Source organism: Vespula pensylvanica, chromosome 3, assembly GCF_014466175.1.
Source record: "Vespula pensylvanica isolate Volc-1 chromosome 3, ASM1446617v1, whole genome shotgun sequence".
Classification (NCBI taxonomy): domain Eukaryota; kingdom Metazoa; phylum Arthropoda; class Insecta; order Hymenoptera; family Vespidae; genus Vespula; species Vespula pensylvanica.
Window position 1 is genome coordinate 1619661 of NC_057687.1, and position 15554 is coordinate 1635214.

The 15554-nt window shown below is 27.9% G+C and overlaps 4 protein-coding genes across 6 annotated transcripts; 2 read left to right on the forward strand and 2 right to left on the reverse strand.

Moving 5' to 3' along the window:
- Window positions 1-171: 171 nt before the first annotated feature.
- Window positions 172-4872, forward strand: LOC122627747 (transmembrane protein 62-like). 2 transcript variants are annotated; one of them, XM_043809194.1, is made up of 14 exons: window positions 173-418; window positions 670-767; window positions 886-997; window positions 1083-1220; window positions 1317-1643; window positions 1717-1849; window positions 1924-2079; window positions 2197-2344; window positions 2442-2564; window positions 2797-2878; window positions 2960-3088; window positions 3301-3475; window positions 3558-3782; window positions 3867-4872. In XM_043809194.1, exons 3-14 carry the CDS (start codon window positions 973-975, stop codon window positions 3898-3900), a joined length of 1695 nt encoding a protein of 564 aa, XP_043665129.1. In that variant the 5' UTR covers window positions 173-418; window positions 670-767; window positions 886-972; the 3' UTR covers window positions 3901-4872. The 2 variants fall into 2 exon arrangements, with proteins under 2 accessions (XP_043665127.1, XP_043665129.1); XM_043809192.1 differs by having other exon boundaries at window positions 172-767.
- Window positions 4873-5131: 259 nt separating this feature from the next.
- Window positions 5132-7039, forward strand: LOC122627667 (NADH dehydrogenase [ubiquinone] 1 subunit C2). 2 transcript variants are annotated; one of them, XM_043808979.1, is made up of 4 exons: window positions 5132-5388; window positions 5825-5968; window positions 6060-6145; window positions 6845-7039. In XM_043808979.1, the coding sequence occupies exons 1-3, from the start codon at window positions 5223-5225 to the stop codon at window positions 6107-6109; spliced, it is 360 nt and encodes a 119-aa protein (XP_043664914.1). In that variant the 5' UTR covers window positions 5132-5222; the 3' UTR covers window positions 6110-6145; window positions 6845-7039. The 2 variants fall into 2 exon arrangements, with proteins under 2 accessions (XP_043664914.1, XP_043664913.1); XM_043808978.1 differs by lacking the exon at window positions 6845-7039 and having other exon boundaries at window positions 6060-6286.
- Window positions 6783-12495, reverse strand: LOC122627666 (chitin deacetylase 1). Its single transcript, XM_043808977.1, has 9 exons — window positions 12057-12495; window positions 8978-9093; window positions 8762-8873; window positions 8525-8652; window positions 8216-8421; window positions 7845-8140; window positions 7511-7757; window positions 7063-7254; window positions 6783-6933 (listed from the first exon to the last, which is right to left on the reverse strand). Exons 1-9 carry the CDS (start codon window positions 12106-12108, stop codon window positions 6831-6833), a joined length of 1452 nt encoding a protein of 483 aa, XP_043664912.1. The 5' UTR covers window positions 12109-12495; the 3' UTR covers window positions 6783-6830.
- An 82-nt stretch (window positions 12496-12577) lies between these two features.
- On the reverse strand, window positions 12578-15517 carry LOC122627665 (ribosomal RNA processing protein 1 homolog). Its single transcript, XM_043808975.1, has 7 exons — window positions 15086-15517; window positions 14756-14979; window positions 14483-14653; window positions 14242-14424; window positions 13893-14158; window positions 13064-13814; window positions 12578-12892 (listed from the first exon to the last, which is right to left on the reverse strand). The coding sequence occupies exons 1-7, from the start codon at window positions 15324-15326 to the stop codon at window positions 12656-12658; spliced, it is 2073 nt and encodes a 690-aa protein (XP_043664910.1). The 5' UTR covers window positions 15327-15517; the 3' UTR covers window positions 12578-12655.
- Window positions 15518-15554: the final 37 nt, after the last annotated feature.

Sequence of the window (15554 nt, forward strand, 5' to 3'; positions counted from 1 at the left end):
AACTTCTTTGTAATAAGGGTATAAAATATATAGCTTATTTACTATATGTACATTAGAGTTTCCAAGCCTCAAGAAGACATCATTTTGATAACATTTTTATTTTATTTTTAAAAAATATTTATTTTACACTATTTATTAATAGCTGAAACGGAATTGTCATGCGTACTACATATATTTCTACTACACAATCGTGTTACCATCGACTTTACAGATCAGCTGTAGGGTGTAGATTTGACGCACGTAAGTCGTAATGTAAAACTGTCAGGGAACAATTGCAACGGAAATAAAACTATAAAATTTTAAATATTTCAATTGTCTTCCTCAAAAAATATATAAACTGATTTATTGAATGTATCAACGATTATAACCTATGCGAATGTAAATCTAAAACAGATTTGCTTACTACAATATACTCCAGGTATCTTGGTCTGGACAAAGCACTTTTGTGGAATTTTATATGATAAGTACATAGTCACCTGAAGTTAATATTCAAAACAGAGTAATTATTACACAGAATTAAGTATCAGAACAAATTAGGCCTTATTCCTTGGGCTCTTCTTGAAATGAAAATAGCTAAATCAACCGTGGCTCTTCTAATCTTTGTATTAATGTTATCAATTTTTGTGGCAAATGTTGCCGATCTAATTAATGTTGATTCTCATATATCAGATAATACCTTATCATGCAAAGGCACAGAACCGGAATGGCTACAACCAAAGTTATATCAAATTAGGGAATCACCGGATCATTTAATATGGTTTATACAGGTTAGTTATAACTCAAAATATTATGTTTAATCTTTTGTAAGTATTATGATATTTAATTTTAAAAGTAAAATTTTTTAGTTTTAGTTAAACGTCATTTATATCGTTTTAATTATTTTAGATAACAGACATACATATAAGTATATTTCAAGATCCTGGAAGGATAATAGAATTACAAGAATTTTGCAATGTAACAGTAAAATCTATTATGCCTTCAGTTGTTCTCGCATCAGGTAATTTTTACTGTAGTAGACAAATATAATTTATATTATGAGTTACCTTATTATTAACAATATTATAATATAATTTGTAATATAGGTGATTTAACTGATGCAAAAAGTAAAGATAAAATGGGTTCTAATCAAATATTACAAGAATGGAAATATTACAGAAGCATATTAGAAAATACAAATGTTATTGAAAAAACTTTATGGCTAGATGTTAGAGGAAACCATGGTATGAATTTTAATAAAAAATGAATAAAAAAATACGATAAATGTACTAATTAATATAAATAATGATAAACATACTCTAATTAAATTTTAATTTTAGATAATTTTAATGTTGTTAGTCTTGAATCAAAAAATAATTATTACTCAAACTATTCTATCCAAGGGAAAAAACATCCAAAATCGTATATATATAAAGTGACTATTGGATCTGAAATATATTCATTTATTGCTATTGATGCTTGTTTGAAACCTGGGCCAAAAAGACCATTTAATTTTGTTGGTGTTTTGAATGAACAAGAATTAAAGAAGATACAAGAATTAGTAAATATATCTAAAGAAAATAATGCAGATTATATCATTTGGTTTGGACATTATCCAACCTCATGCATATTATCTCAATCTGATACTAGTATCAGAAATATTATAGGTATGTTAATATATGTGACTTCTTTTACTATTGGTATATATTTTTTTTATTAATAATGTATATTATATTGTAGGTAGATATAAAGAAAGCATGGTATATTTATGCGGTCATTACCATACTCTCGGTGGTTCAGTTCCAAATATGTACACAACACAGCAAGCAGGATTTCTTGAACTAGAATTGGCGGATTGGAAAGACAATAGAATGTATAATTTTATATCTATATGTTTACATGTTATTGAAAAGTCTAGTTTTACTTTAAGTCTATGTTCATTATTAGGTATCGCCTTGCAGCAATAGATCATGGACAGTTCTCATTCATTGATATAAAACATCAAGATTGGCCTGTAGTATTGATTACCAATCCAAAGCATGCTCTCTATATGATGCCTCGAAAAGAAAATGTAAATTCTATTATTAAGTCAACACATATAAGGTAATTTTATAAATCACAATGAATAGTATATGTAAATCAAAAATATATAAAAATAATTAAAAGTTAAAAAACATATAAAAATTAATATATTAACACATTATAATAATATTTTTATAGAATATTAGCATTTTCAACAGTACCAATAAAAAGTGTAGAAGTTCAGTTGAATAATAAATCCTGGTTACAATGCAAGTATATAAAAGGACCACTGTATGCTGTAAAATGGAATGCTTCAGAATATAGCAATGGAATTCATCATATTCAAGTTCAGTATAAAATCTATAAGAGTCAAAATTATATTTGATAAAAGTGTATTACTGTTTATGATTATATACCTGATTTATATTACTTATATGTTATAGGTTCGTGTAATAGATGAAAAAGGCAGAGAAAAGATTATTGTGCAACCTTTTTCACTTGATGGAACGCGATTATCTTTTGGTTTTCTACCTAGACTGATTCTTATGTCTAATGTCAGCCGTATTGTAAGTTAAATAATAACGCAATAATTTAATTTATTTAACATTATATTGCTAGAATAATTCTTATTATAAAAATATATTTGTCACTTAAATATTTATTATAATTATATTGAAATATTATAGTGTTGATACTTCAATTTGCTAATATCTAATACTAATTTAATTAAAACAATTAAAATATTTATAATGGTTCTTAATCAAATAATTGCTTTATCTGTTTTTATAAATTATTTAGTTTCAGTTCCTGTTTGGAAGTGTACTTGCATTAATAGTAGCACCTTTGTGTGTATTTCGATTTCTTCATATACTTTGTGAAGGTAAATAGAATAATTATTTTTCATAATATTTTTATATGCTTGTACGAAGTAAAATAATTCTTTATTTTCTTTTATGATTAGCAAAGCGTATGTCACGTCCAAGGATACGTGTAAAATTTTTCCGCTGGTGGATTAGGAAATTATGGATATTATCTACCATTGATCGTTTATTTTTCCCTTTGGTCCTTTATGCTTTATATTTAATTGTTGGTAAGTTATATATCTTTCATGATATTTGCTTAATAACAGTATAATATATTAATGTACACAATATATAAATTATAATATAATATAGAATACATAAAATACCAAAATACAATATATAAATAAAATAATCTACAAAAGTATTTATTATTTACATATATATATATATATATATATATATATATATATATATATATTATATATTATATCGTATGTAGGTCCATGGGCTATTGGTGAAGTGATAGAAAATCATATAGGCATAATATTTGCATGGGGAACATTTGTTGGAAATTCATTTTTGCCTGGTGCTTTTACTTATGCATATGGATTTTTCCAATTATTTTCTTTTCATTTACCTCTTATGTTAATCTTGGCTCATCAAGCAGATAAAAGGTAAAATAAGACATAATAAAAGGAAATTATTTGAATTATTATTAATATTAAATATTCTAAGTAATATTAAATAATTTTACAGGTTGCAAAACACAGAAGGAACATACAAAAAATCATCTAAAATTTGCTTGCTTTGGCAACATTTACCAATTATATTATTGATTATAATGCAAATAAATATGGCTTACTTTTTCTGGCTAGCATATGGAACACTTGCTACTATTTTATGTCCTTTGAGGACATGGAGTGTTTTCTTAGCATTAATACTATGGTATCAGGTTAATGCAATGCCTCAAGCATGCTTTAGGTTTGTAAACTATGATAATATTATTTAAATTACATTAAAACGTTATATGTTCTATGTTTTTTTTTTTTTTTTTGTATCATTTAGATCAGCATTATCGATATGGTCTGGCCATGCTTGACTTGTACAAAAAATTCTTATGAAATGTAAGTACAGAAAATAATAACAAATGAAGGAATTTATCATTTGCAACATTATACAATTTATGTTATTATTTACTATGAGACTAATAAGCATTACTCGCAATGCGAGATAAGTATTATTTAAGAAACACAATACAAATGGTATGTTATCATTTGTGTCTCAATTGTAAAGAACTTGACTAGGATTAACTTATCCATTCAATCACTTGTTATGCATTTGTAATTTTTCATAAATATTTCTATTTATGAGTTATTCGTACAAATAGTATAAATTATCTATTTATAATTAATGAAAATATTCAATCTTGAAATGCAATAAATATAGACACACAATACTTTTATTTATATATTTGATATGTGATATGTTTTAGAAAAAGGATAAATTATTCTAGGAATTATATCCACCATTCTTCTCTCATTACTTCTAAATAATATGTAATTGATGCAATTATTAAGTATATAATTGCAAATCCTGAATATCATTATTCCATTTAATGCAAGACAAATCATCTTCCTTAAAAAACAATCTTAATTAATACTATATATTTTTCTACATCTAACTGTATATTATTATATAATATACTATGTAACATTACTTTTTTTTTTTTTCTAAATTATAGAACTTAGAATATAATTATCCTATATGTTAATGTAGAATATGTGAAGTGCCATCAATGATATTACTGGAATTATCTGTGTCATATATTTATTGTAACATATGAATAAGTAGCATGATGTATAAACAATTTAAGAATAATGTCTATATTCTGAGACAGTATATAGACTTATTTGGAATATATTTAATACTAATTTTATCTTAACAAGTACTATCATTATTATTATTACAACTGATGGTACTTTTCATATAATAATTAAAAAAGATTGCTGTGCTATGTAAAAAAGAAGTATTGCTACGTATGTGCCAATAAATGTTGTAGATACAATGACAATTATAATTTCTTTTTATTTTATATTTTAACACATATACGTTTATAAAATAAAATAATGTAATATGTATACGAATCTGAATTATACAAATATATACCTAGTAAGAAAATATGAGTAATAATAGTTTGATAGTCCTCAAAACCATATTATAATTTATAATTAAGAATTCTAATTTTCGACCATTCAAATAAAATGTTCAAAATTAAATATGAAATGATCTATCGATATTTTCGATATTACGGCATATGTTATACTGTTCGTTCGATTTAGCTCCGATAGAGTAGGTTGTACGTACTTGGGTTGAATTTTTGAAGTTTTTCGCCGATTACTTTGAACAAATTACTTTACAAAAATGAGTAATAATCCTGACATTCAATGGGCATTGGATATACTTACAACTGAGCCTGATTATCAACCTTCTCTTTGGGAAAAATATGGGCTGATGGTTGGATTGCCATTAACAGTTTTTGGAGGAGCATGTTTACGAAATACACTACTGAATAGACCTTTATATGCAGGTAATTAAATTATCATTTATAAATGTATAAATTACTCATATAAATATTATATTTGATACAATATTACAAATATTACGCATTTGGAACAAAAATATCAATTAATAATTGACACGATCCTAACCTTAATTTTTATATATGTCGATTATGCAACATAGGAATATTGCTTTGACTTAATATCTAATATAATTTTAGTTAGTGATCATAGTAATACATATACATAGATAATGTAAAGTATTATATAGTATATAATACTATTTTTGTATTTTATACATTTGTATTATCAAAATTTTTGGTTCATTCATATAACGATTAAATATTTAATAAGCAAAATGTACATTTACGTTGTGGTAAAAATATGAAAATATATAACTTTAATTTTATATATTGCAATATATCTTATAAGTGTTATAATCGTATTAATTAATTTTATTTACAGGTTTTCAGGTACATATTGTAACAACACTAGCAGGTTTTTTAATAGCATATAAACTGCAAGAGTTTACTACTAACCAGTTTGCAAAAAGAGATCAGATGCTTCGTCATTATGTTACGTTGCATCCAGAAGATTTTCCAAAGCCTGGTAATATGAAATAGTTTATCAATAAATTTAATTTCTTTGATCTTTCACTACTAAACGTTTTAATGAAACAATATTTCTTTAATTCTTTTAGAACGTAAAAAGTGGAGTGAAGTGTTTGAACCTTGGTATCCAATCCGTTAAGCAATATAGTTATTTAAACTATATTGTACTGGATCAGTGAGTTATAATTGTAGCTATAATATCTTCTACATATATTTTTTTTTTAATATATTATTACAAAGAATAATTAATACATAAGATATTTACCTTATCTTGTGTCACAATGTTCTTAGTAACACAATAAATAAATTAATCTGATATGACTTATATAAATTCATAAAAATTACAGAATAGATAAAATAAAGTAGACCTTAACATACAAATTAATTGAACAAATAGTATTTTATTAGTTTAAGAATTAGAATTTAAATTAGGAAAAATTGATGAAAATTATAGGAATGTGGAGTATTTAATTATATATTTTAACCTAGTCTATCCAAATGATTTGCGATAAAAATATTATATTGATGAAAAATGAAATTTATGAATGTGCAGAGAAAAGAAGGTTAAGATATATAGTCTTATATGGTTTTTATACGGTTTATAACTAATTAATAAAATATAGATATTTCTCGATAGGAATATTTCTTGATAAATTTTGGCATTTCCTTAGATAGATATATGATAATACTTCCTCGAAATAAACTATAATATTTATAGGTATTCAGAAGTTGTAGACATTCTTTACCAACGAATTAATGACCTTTATCACATATAGCAACCATTTTGATGATAACAATAAACAAAATGTAACTTAACTGACAATCATAATATTACACCTAATTTATTTAGCAATAAAAATTTACTTTTTTTCAGGATTATAATTATCGTTGTATAATCCAGTACCTTTTGCATCTCCCAACCAGGGGTATTTATAAGGGCATTCTCTACATGTCTCCAAATACCTGTAAAATTATTTGGCATTATATTACATAATGTAAATGTTTATTAATATTTAATTTGTGCTTAAATATTTATGATTAGGTTGATTTATAAAATTTTTAAATAAAATCAATCTTTTCTCTTTAATTTACCTAGTTGTAGTGAAGTTGGATTCTGGAGGCTTAAAGTCCAAAGCACATTTATTTGGATTATTACATGGTGGTCCAGGAATATTTTCTTTTTTCTTACATGACCAACCTTCAAAATTATTTAAAGATTTAACTGGTTTTGGATCAGTTATCCAAGTTAATGCTTGTGTAGCAGTCACGAAGTAAACATCTGGTCTGTAAAAAAAAGTATTTTATTATGATATGATGAGCTTTAATTATTTACAATATGTTAAGTTTTAAATATTTTGATCTCAAAGAATTTGAATTTAACAGAACTTCAAAATGTTTTGTAAAAAAATATGTTGGCTATAAATTAAGATGAAATATGATCAATAATTATAGATTTTAGTCCATTGTCACAATCTAAATATTGACATTTTTTTCTATATTACATTTCTATTCAAATATTATAAAATAATTTTATACTCACAATGTTACTGCCCAATCAAGAAATTTAGAAAGTCCTCTTTCAAGTTCCTTTATTTGAAACCAATTAGTATGAAATGGCATCATATACGGTGCTCTATTTTGTTCGTAATATCTATTGAAGTCTTCTTGTAACCAGTCAAATACTTCTTCAGGATCATGATTATGTAAGACACATTGATCCAGATAAGGACAATGTCCACCTTCATAACTCTCAACATAATGTGCATTTAGAGGTAATTCCCATACTCCTATAATATAAATGACATGTCTTTATAGAGTTTTTGATGCATATAATAAATTCCTTATTGATTCGTAATACTTGAAGCAATTTTTACCTGGAAATGATTTAGTGGGACAGGTACCAGCTTTACATTCATGAGGTATTTTGTAATCAAGAGTGTATGGCCATATAGGTGTTTTTAGAGGTGAAATTCCGATACTACTATCATATATATAACCAAAATCTTCTAATACTTTGTATTGAGTATTTCGACCAGGTTTCAAATAAGGTCCTCGCATACCAACGATTTCATTCGCTGAAATGTTACTAAAATGCTTGAGAATTTCTCGCATTCCAATCATTTCACCGACCCATTCTTCGTAACCTTTATCTTCTAATCCTTTTTGAAGCCTAAAAATAGTTGATTTTATTAAAATTTTGTTAAAAAAACAAAGACAATCTTTCGTCGATCATCGGCATACTCACGATATTGTTTCCGTAGCTATTTCATGACCATCGTGCGCTAGACTTTGTACCATATTATAATTACAATACTCATGGGAGATGAAAAAAGTACCTTTCAATGGACAGTTGTTTGGATTTAATCGATCTTGTGTAAAAATCTTTTGATAATGATCAAAATTATTATGATTTATCGCTCCATCAAATGTCATTATTATCATTTGTGGCGTCTATAAGTAAAATTTATTGAATCAATTAAAAAATGTCTTAACTCTGATGAGTCGTTTAACTGCGTTTCGATAAAATATACAAATTAAATTCGGGAAATTATACCTCTTCCGGTTGAAGACCACCAGGTATAAGCGTTCCATCGCGTGAACAGAAACAATATGGAAGCTGACAATTTGCTGTATCACATCTTTCGGCAAGATCCGTTGGAGGATCCGTTACGGGAGGTGGAGCTATAGATAATATTATTTCATCAGTTGATAATAAAAAGAATAAATACGACGTTCATAAGGGAAAAGATTTATAAAAAGAAAAAATTACAAGGGATACTGAAATACTAACTCGCAGCGATAGGTCCACAACGAGCTTCGTTCTTGAAAGTGCAAAATTTGCTGATATCATCAAAGTGTAATCCCGAAGGACACCTATTTAAGTACGGATATCCATCTACACACTGTACAAATACAAATAATAGCAGAGTCAATATTTTATTATATAATTTTTAATGAAGCATTTAATATCTGATTATTTAAGAAGCAATTATTAAAATAAAAATACCTGATAAAATCTTCTACAAGTAGCAGGATCAGCGAAATTCCCATTTCCCTGACCTTCCGGGCATGTGAATTCTTCGTCTTTTTTATCTTCTTCCTTTTTATTTTTTTGACATTGTGCTGCAGCAAAAAGTTAAGAAAAACATTGTAGCCTTGATGCCAAAAAAGGAAAATGCCTATCTGAAGTTTACGAAGAGCGGGAAGATTTGTCATTATCGAGAGATTAAAAATTGAATTGAAAGTAGTCGTATTGGCGAAATGTCAAGGTTGAAGATTTAACATTACTTACAGGATGAATAACATAACTGTCTATATGTTCCACTTTTACTAGATTTTTTTTATTTATAATCTTACAACTTTATTACTAAGTTAATCAAGTGACTTAACGAATGGAATTAATTTCTCTACAAAGAACGCGAAGTATGTATATGTATATACGTTAGATATGTACAATTTATCGGTAATTATTTTACTTTGCAGACCTTCACAATTTACATTATCTAAACGATTGTATTAGCAATGAAGAGTCGTTGAACTCTCAACAGCATATCATCGGCATTAGATTAGCTTCGTTATCAACGGCACCATCTATTATAAAAGGTAATTATACCCAAGTCTAGGAATCGTTTAAAGCAATTCGAATTATGTTTATGTTTTCGTCATAAAGGCTGTAATATGATAGTGTCTATAACGTTAAATGTTTCGAAAGAGTAATAGTCGGCTTATTTCGTAATGAACTAACTAACAATAGGAGGATGCGAATCTATCAACCTGCACGCGATTATACGTGAATTATTCCACTTCGTAGTTTCTTTTTTTCTTCTTTTCATTTCGTTTTCTTTTTCTCTTTTCTTTTAAATATTCTTCGGAGATAATATCTCCAAGTACTTTTATTTCTTTATGAGAACACAACAGACATTCATCGATGAAGATGAAAGTTACAGTGTGTTCAAGGAAACTTGCAGACAAGCAAAGTAAATGGGTGAGAGAAATTCCAAAGCTATCAGAAAAGAGGCTTGAGAAAGCGATGAAGAACGCGATTGTGACATACCACTGTACTTCGAATACACGAGCAAACCTATTAACAAAATTTGTCACACAAATCGAATTATCTCGACGATCACAAGTTTAGAAAATTTTTCGGCATTGAATTTGGCTTCGTGGAACGGTCGAAAGATACGAACGGAATTGACAATGAATACCATTTGTCTCGAGAAGAATTTATGCTTGGAAGTGTTACACGTTGATACGAGAAAGCAAATTCTTTAGCCCTAACTAGTTCCTGTGATATTATTTTCTAAACGGATATCCAGAGTACGATATTATTTCTTCTTCTGTTATTTCACACGCGTTCGATTTGTTAATTTATATAACTCTATGATAAATGATCATAAAAACGAACGCAATAGGCAATGAATTTTTTTATCTTTTTATTCGAGTCTTTTTTCTTTTTAATATCTACATACATATATGCATAGATATCATTCTTACTTATAAAATATTCAATCCTCGAGTATTAACATAATTTATTTATTCTTTTTTTTTTTTTAGCTTCATTGATCATTATTTTCTCTTGCGAACAATAGATGACTTAAACGTATAAACCGAGATATCAACTAAAGATTTAAAACGAATATATTACCTATCCAATGAAAATAAATACGTTCCGATATATTCCGACGAAATCGTATTCGAACGTGTTAAAATCATGTGCGTATACGCAGGCAAGAGAAAGTGGCCATCGAGGAAGAGTCTTATGCCTGATTTTATGATTGTTAAACCAACCTGATCTTAATCCTGGTACTGTTGTAAGACAATTCGAAGATGTTCCCACGAAACTATGAATACTATAATTTGATTACATTTACATTTGAATAATTACATTTGATCAAAGCTCCTACCTATTCTTCTCGATTCAATAATGATCGATTTTAATCAATGATAAATTTTGGATACACGCTTAGGATCTTCCTTGTAATTTTAATTTCACTTGCGAGATAATAAGTACGCATAATTTCGTATAAAATAATCGAGCGATAAATCGTACGCGTAGATGTCAAAACGATACGTTTACTTGTAAAGTGGAAAGTGAAGGTACCGGTGTGGCAATGACGTTGTACCTAGCAAAGCGTTCAGGTGCAACGTTTCTATTTGTGTGTGTGTGTTTGTATGCATGTACACGTGTTTATCGTTCTTCTGAGATCCCGCTATAATGCCATATGTGTAGGTAGTGAGACTTATGTAAATATGAGTGAAACCAACGAGGATGCTGTTTTACCAAAATAGCTAACATTTTTCTTACTTATAAAAATCATCCGACGCGAAAGAGACGATTATCCTTTACGATACGATTTTCCTTTCTTTTTCTTTTTTCTTTTTTTTCTACGGTCGAAATAAAAATCTTTTTTTGTTTTTTTTTTTTTTTTGTTTTTCATTTACAAAAATTTCAATCTTCTTTACAAGGGATTTTTATTAAAGGTTTTCGTTCAAGTTCCAAGAAACGATTCAATGTGTATAGGTAAGCAAGAAAAAGCGTGGAATTCCGGTAATAAGAACGGTTCGAATGGATAGAGAAATACTGTAGATAGAAAGATAAGAAAAATAACTCTCTTATTGTAATGAATGCAATGGAGAACGTATAGAGTGGTAGCCGAGCGAAAGAAACGAAGGTACAAAACGTTAGCATTGATCGAACGCGTCTGCGGAGGAGTGTCATCGATAAGAAAGCTTGATGAATCTCGATCGGTCGTCTAGTTTCGCAATTTTCGAAAGGGATTCGCGATGTTTTACGAATTCAGACGACAAGGACGACTGGATCTCGTTTTATACACGAGTCGAAGCAATATTTCTGTCTCTCTCTTTCTTTCTCCCTCTTTTTCTTTCTCCATTACCGTCCGTATCTCTTGATTACGTACGTAGAATCGAAAATATGAATTTAAAAAAGATGATTGATATGTATCGAATACTTTTCTTTTTTTCTCTCGATAAAAAATAAAAATTAAAATTAAGTTAAATAGTTAATCGAGAAATAATAACGATAATAGGGATGAAGCGCACCAGCGAAGAAACGCGTATCTTCCTACCTGTGACGATGATCAAGATGACGCATAAAAGCGTCCTTTGTCGAAACGACATTTCTTCCTTTCTTGATCCGATCGTGATCGTCCGTATTTAATTTTGTTTCTTCTAACTCGTTGAATAAAATCGGAGATATATCTACTGCCGTATTGTTGTACCGTTCGTAGTCCTTCCTAAAAGTCTTGTATGTATCAATGACTAACCACTGGATAGCACAGCTCCACGACACTGCCAAGAGATGATAAATCGAACCGGTATTGCCCTCCGCCACGCTACTGAGAGAACCCACTTCTTCGATAGGGAACAGTATTCTTCTCAGCTCATTGGTTGACCACTTTCTACGAGCGTTCGCTGAGAAATGTTGCCTTTTAAATGAGATGGGCTGTTAAATATCGTATGATTCTCAATCAGCGACCATCTTCTTAATTGACTTCCCTTCTTCGAATTTTCAAAATATCGATAATAATGAATATCTTTTGAATATATGTGTAATTTATCGTTGAAGGAGAATCAAGATGATCAGATATATTATAAATAAATGGTTGTACTTTTATTTTTATTATTAACAAACAATTATCTAAGTCCGTTCGTTGCATAATTGTATTTATTTGATGTGTCTTTTATAAAATGGATTTACTGGACTTGGTATAGGGCTCGCTTTTAAAACACCTACTAAAGGTTTTTTATTAGCATCGAAAGGGATAGCTGGACTTTTCCGGATTTGCTGAATATAATCAGACGTATGTTGAGAAGTGTTACGCTGTAAGACGATCTTTACACGTTTTTTCAATCTTGAATCATTAATAGATTTATTTTGTTCTTGGAGGTGTTCCGTTGATGCCTGTAAATGATAAGTTATTCGATTTACTTAATATGCTATTTTCTTAATAGGTCTATTCTTAATAATAGGTTTATCTGTTCTTAATGGGACTATTTTCTTAATAACCTATTATTTACTAATTAACTTATCACTCAAACAAAATTAAATTAGTTTATCTTTTAAGAAACTCACTATAGATTTTTTTAATGTAGGTCTCAACCATTCTATCTGTTTATCGAACGTTGCATCATTTGTATCGCTTGATATCGATGTATTAAGTTCTGCATCACATACGTTATTAGTTTTATTTTCGTTAACATTAGTTTGAACTGGAGTCAAAGAGATAGGTGGAACAATGTTATCCGATACATCCCACTGTCCACATATATTATTCTTTAATTTTTTCAATTTGTGTACAATTACATTTTTAGTTGTATTTTTTTCGTGAACTCGTAAAGTTGATTTCGTTTTCCCTATTTTTTGTTTATTTACTTTATTAGATACAATCGTACTCATGTCATTTTTCTTATGTTTTAAAATTTCTCTCTCAAGTTGATTTCGTTTTTTTTGTTTGTTCTTAGAACGATTAATAATCAATGCTGGTACTTTGTTAATCTTTGAATTTTTTAAACGTGATTCTATTGTTTCATTCGATTCATATGAACTATATTTTAAATCTTGATTAACTCTTTTCTTGTTATTTAATTCTTTATTTGATTCTAAAGTAATACTCTCGCTTTGTGATTCATTAATAGAATTTTCATCTGATTGTTCATTTTTCTTCTTCTTTCGTTTACTTCTATGACTATCTGAATATAATTCTTCATCGAATTTCAATAAACGTAATGCAGCTTTTTTCGGATCCGTTTTTGATCTATCTTTGTCTATAACTTGTATTTCTTTTATACCAAGAGGCATTCTACCTTCCGAAATTTCTGTAAATCTAAAAATAATAATGTCAGAGAAAAGAAGTAATATATTACGTATTATATTACATTGTAAAATACATTGTATTACATACTCTTCTATAAGACGTGCTATTTGTCTTCGTGATTTTGTTGTTGATGATGGATGAAATTTATATTGTTTGATTAACTCAGCTATTTTTTTAGCATTAAAATTGATTTGTGGCAATTCAACGTCCACTCTACCAGCTCTTGGATCTAAAGCTTTTTCCGTGGTCTCTGTTAACTCTTTTTCAGAGAGTATTTTACTATCTTCATCGCTGTCTTCGTCAGATTCTTCTATTTTTTGCATAACATCAATACTACCACAAGGAAATCCAGCCTATTCAAAAATATAAGTTTATTAAGTAAGACTTATAAAATATTAAACAAATAATTGTTTAAATCTACTATTTTGTTATTTACTTGTTTCCATGCTTCAAATTTTTCTTTATAATCCATTCCAATATTGGATTGAAAAATAAGATATCTAAAAATATGTCTCATGATATGTTTAATTAGTCTTTCTTCTTGTATTGTAGTCAAATAGGCAGTAAATGGCTTAATAAGTATTGTAACAATATCTTCTGGTAAATTTCCACAGCTGACCTTCATAAAAAGAAAAATAATAGTATTTCTTCTCTTTAAGTATTTTATAAGTTTTTACCTTTGCAATTTCTTCCCAATATAATTCTGTTACATGCATTTTAAAACCTAAACAAAATTTTTTATCCAATAAAAGTTGTTCTAAAATTTCCATTAGACCTTGTACCCATTCAATATCCCAGTTTTTATCATGACATATTTTAAAAGTTTGTCGTAATATTCTTCTCACTAACTGTAATTATATAGAATAGTATATATTTTTTAAATTATTATACGTTTACTATCATCATTATTATTATATAACCATAAATAGGAATACGTTCTATAAACTTACCATTGCGAATTTATCCAATCTATATTGATCTATGCCAAACCATTCTATCGCTAAAGTTTTCAAAGTACTTTTAGTATACAATAATACGTTTGACATCGAATCCAAACAATGTACAATTTTACTAAGGGATTCAGCTAACTCTTCTTGAGCTAACGGTTTATCTGACATCCACATGCAGTAAAATAAACCTTTCCATAATCTCATAAAATCTGCTTCTGTTAATTCTGAGATAAAAGAAGACTAATTAAATATATTATATTATAGATGTAAACATATATCTCAATATGATTTAAAAGCATTATTCTTGAAAATAAAATAGCAAATTCTTACCAAATGAACTTTTAGAACGTACTGTTAACCATTTCTTGACGCTTTTTAAAACTTTATCTCTTATTTTCTTATCGTTACATGCCAATAACCGTGCAAATTTAATTTCTTGTGCAATAATCAAAGCTTTCTTATCCTTTACCTTAATTTTCTTTTCTTGTTTTTGTTTCTCAATATTTTTAAACGAACCTCGTACACCTTTTTGCACTGCACGTGCATGCCGTTGAGTTTTTTTTATAGCCATTTTTTAAATACAAAAGTAACTGAATACTTTAATAATTATGTTAAATCATGAAGTTTATTAAATTAATACAATTCTTGAAAATATTATCAATATCTTGATTTTTGCACGATTTTTCCTATATATCTATTACAATCATAACCTATAAAATTCAATCACACTTACTATATTACCAACAACGGCAGATGTACGAATAAAGTGGTTGCAGTATTGCCAATACATGTTATATAT

What these genes read in the sequence shown, in the direction of transcription:
- LOC122627747 (XM_043809192.1), top strand. Translation starts at nt 564, where the DNA reads ATGAAAATAGCTAAATCAACCGTGGCTCTTCTAATCTTTGTATTAATG. An exon ending in TGCTTTATATTTAATTGTTG is followed by an intron (nt 3,089 to 3,300) that starts GTAAGTTATATA and finishes TATCGTATGTAG; the next exon opens with GTCCATGGGCTATTGGTGAA. An exon ending in ATGCCTCAAGCATGCTTTAG is followed by an intron (nt 3,783 to 3,866) that starts GTTTGTAAACTA and finishes TGTATCATTTAG; the next exon opens with ATCAGCATTATCGATATGGT.
- LOC122627667 (XM_043808979.1), top strand. Translation starts at nt 5,223, where the DNA reads ATGAGTAATAATCCTGACATTCAATGGGCATTGGATATACTTACAACT. An exon ending in GAATAGACCTTTATATGCAG is followed by an intron (nt 5,389 to 5,824) that starts GTAATTAAATTA and finishes TTTTATTTACAG; the next exon opens with GTTTTCAGGTACATATTGTA. An exon ending in AGAAGATTTTCCAAAGCCTG is followed by an intron (nt 5,969 to 6,059) that starts GTAATATGAAAT and finishes TAATTCTTTTAG; the next exon opens with AACGTAAAAAGTGGAGTGAA.
- LOC122627666 (XM_043808977.1), bottom strand. Translation starts at nt 12,108, where the DNA reads ATGTCGTTTCGACAAAGGACGCTTTTATGCGTCATCTTGATCATCGTC. An exon ending in CATCTTGATCATCGTCACAG is followed by an intron (nt 9,094 to 12,056) that starts GTAGGAAGATAC and finishes TTTTTGCTGCAG; the next exon opens with CACAATGTCAAAAAAATAAA. An exon ending in GTGGTCTTCAACCGGAAGAG is followed by an intron (nt 8,422 to 8,524) that starts GTATAATTTCCC and finishes TTTTACTTATAG; the next exon opens with ACGCCACAAATGATAATAAT.
- LOC122627665 (XM_043808975.1), bottom strand. Translation starts at nt 15,326, where the DNA reads ATGGCTATAAAAAAAACTCAACGGCATGCACGTGCAGTGCAAAAAGGT. An exon ending in GATTGGATAAATTCGCAATG is followed by an intron (nt 14,654 to 14,755) that starts GTAAGTTTATAG and finishes ATATAATTACAG; the next exon opens with TTAGTGAGAAGAATATTACG. An exon ending in CTACATTAAAAAAATCTATA is followed by an intron (nt 12,893 to 13,063) that starts GTGAGTTTCTTA and finishes TATCATTTACAG; the next exon opens with GCATCAACGGAACACCTCCA.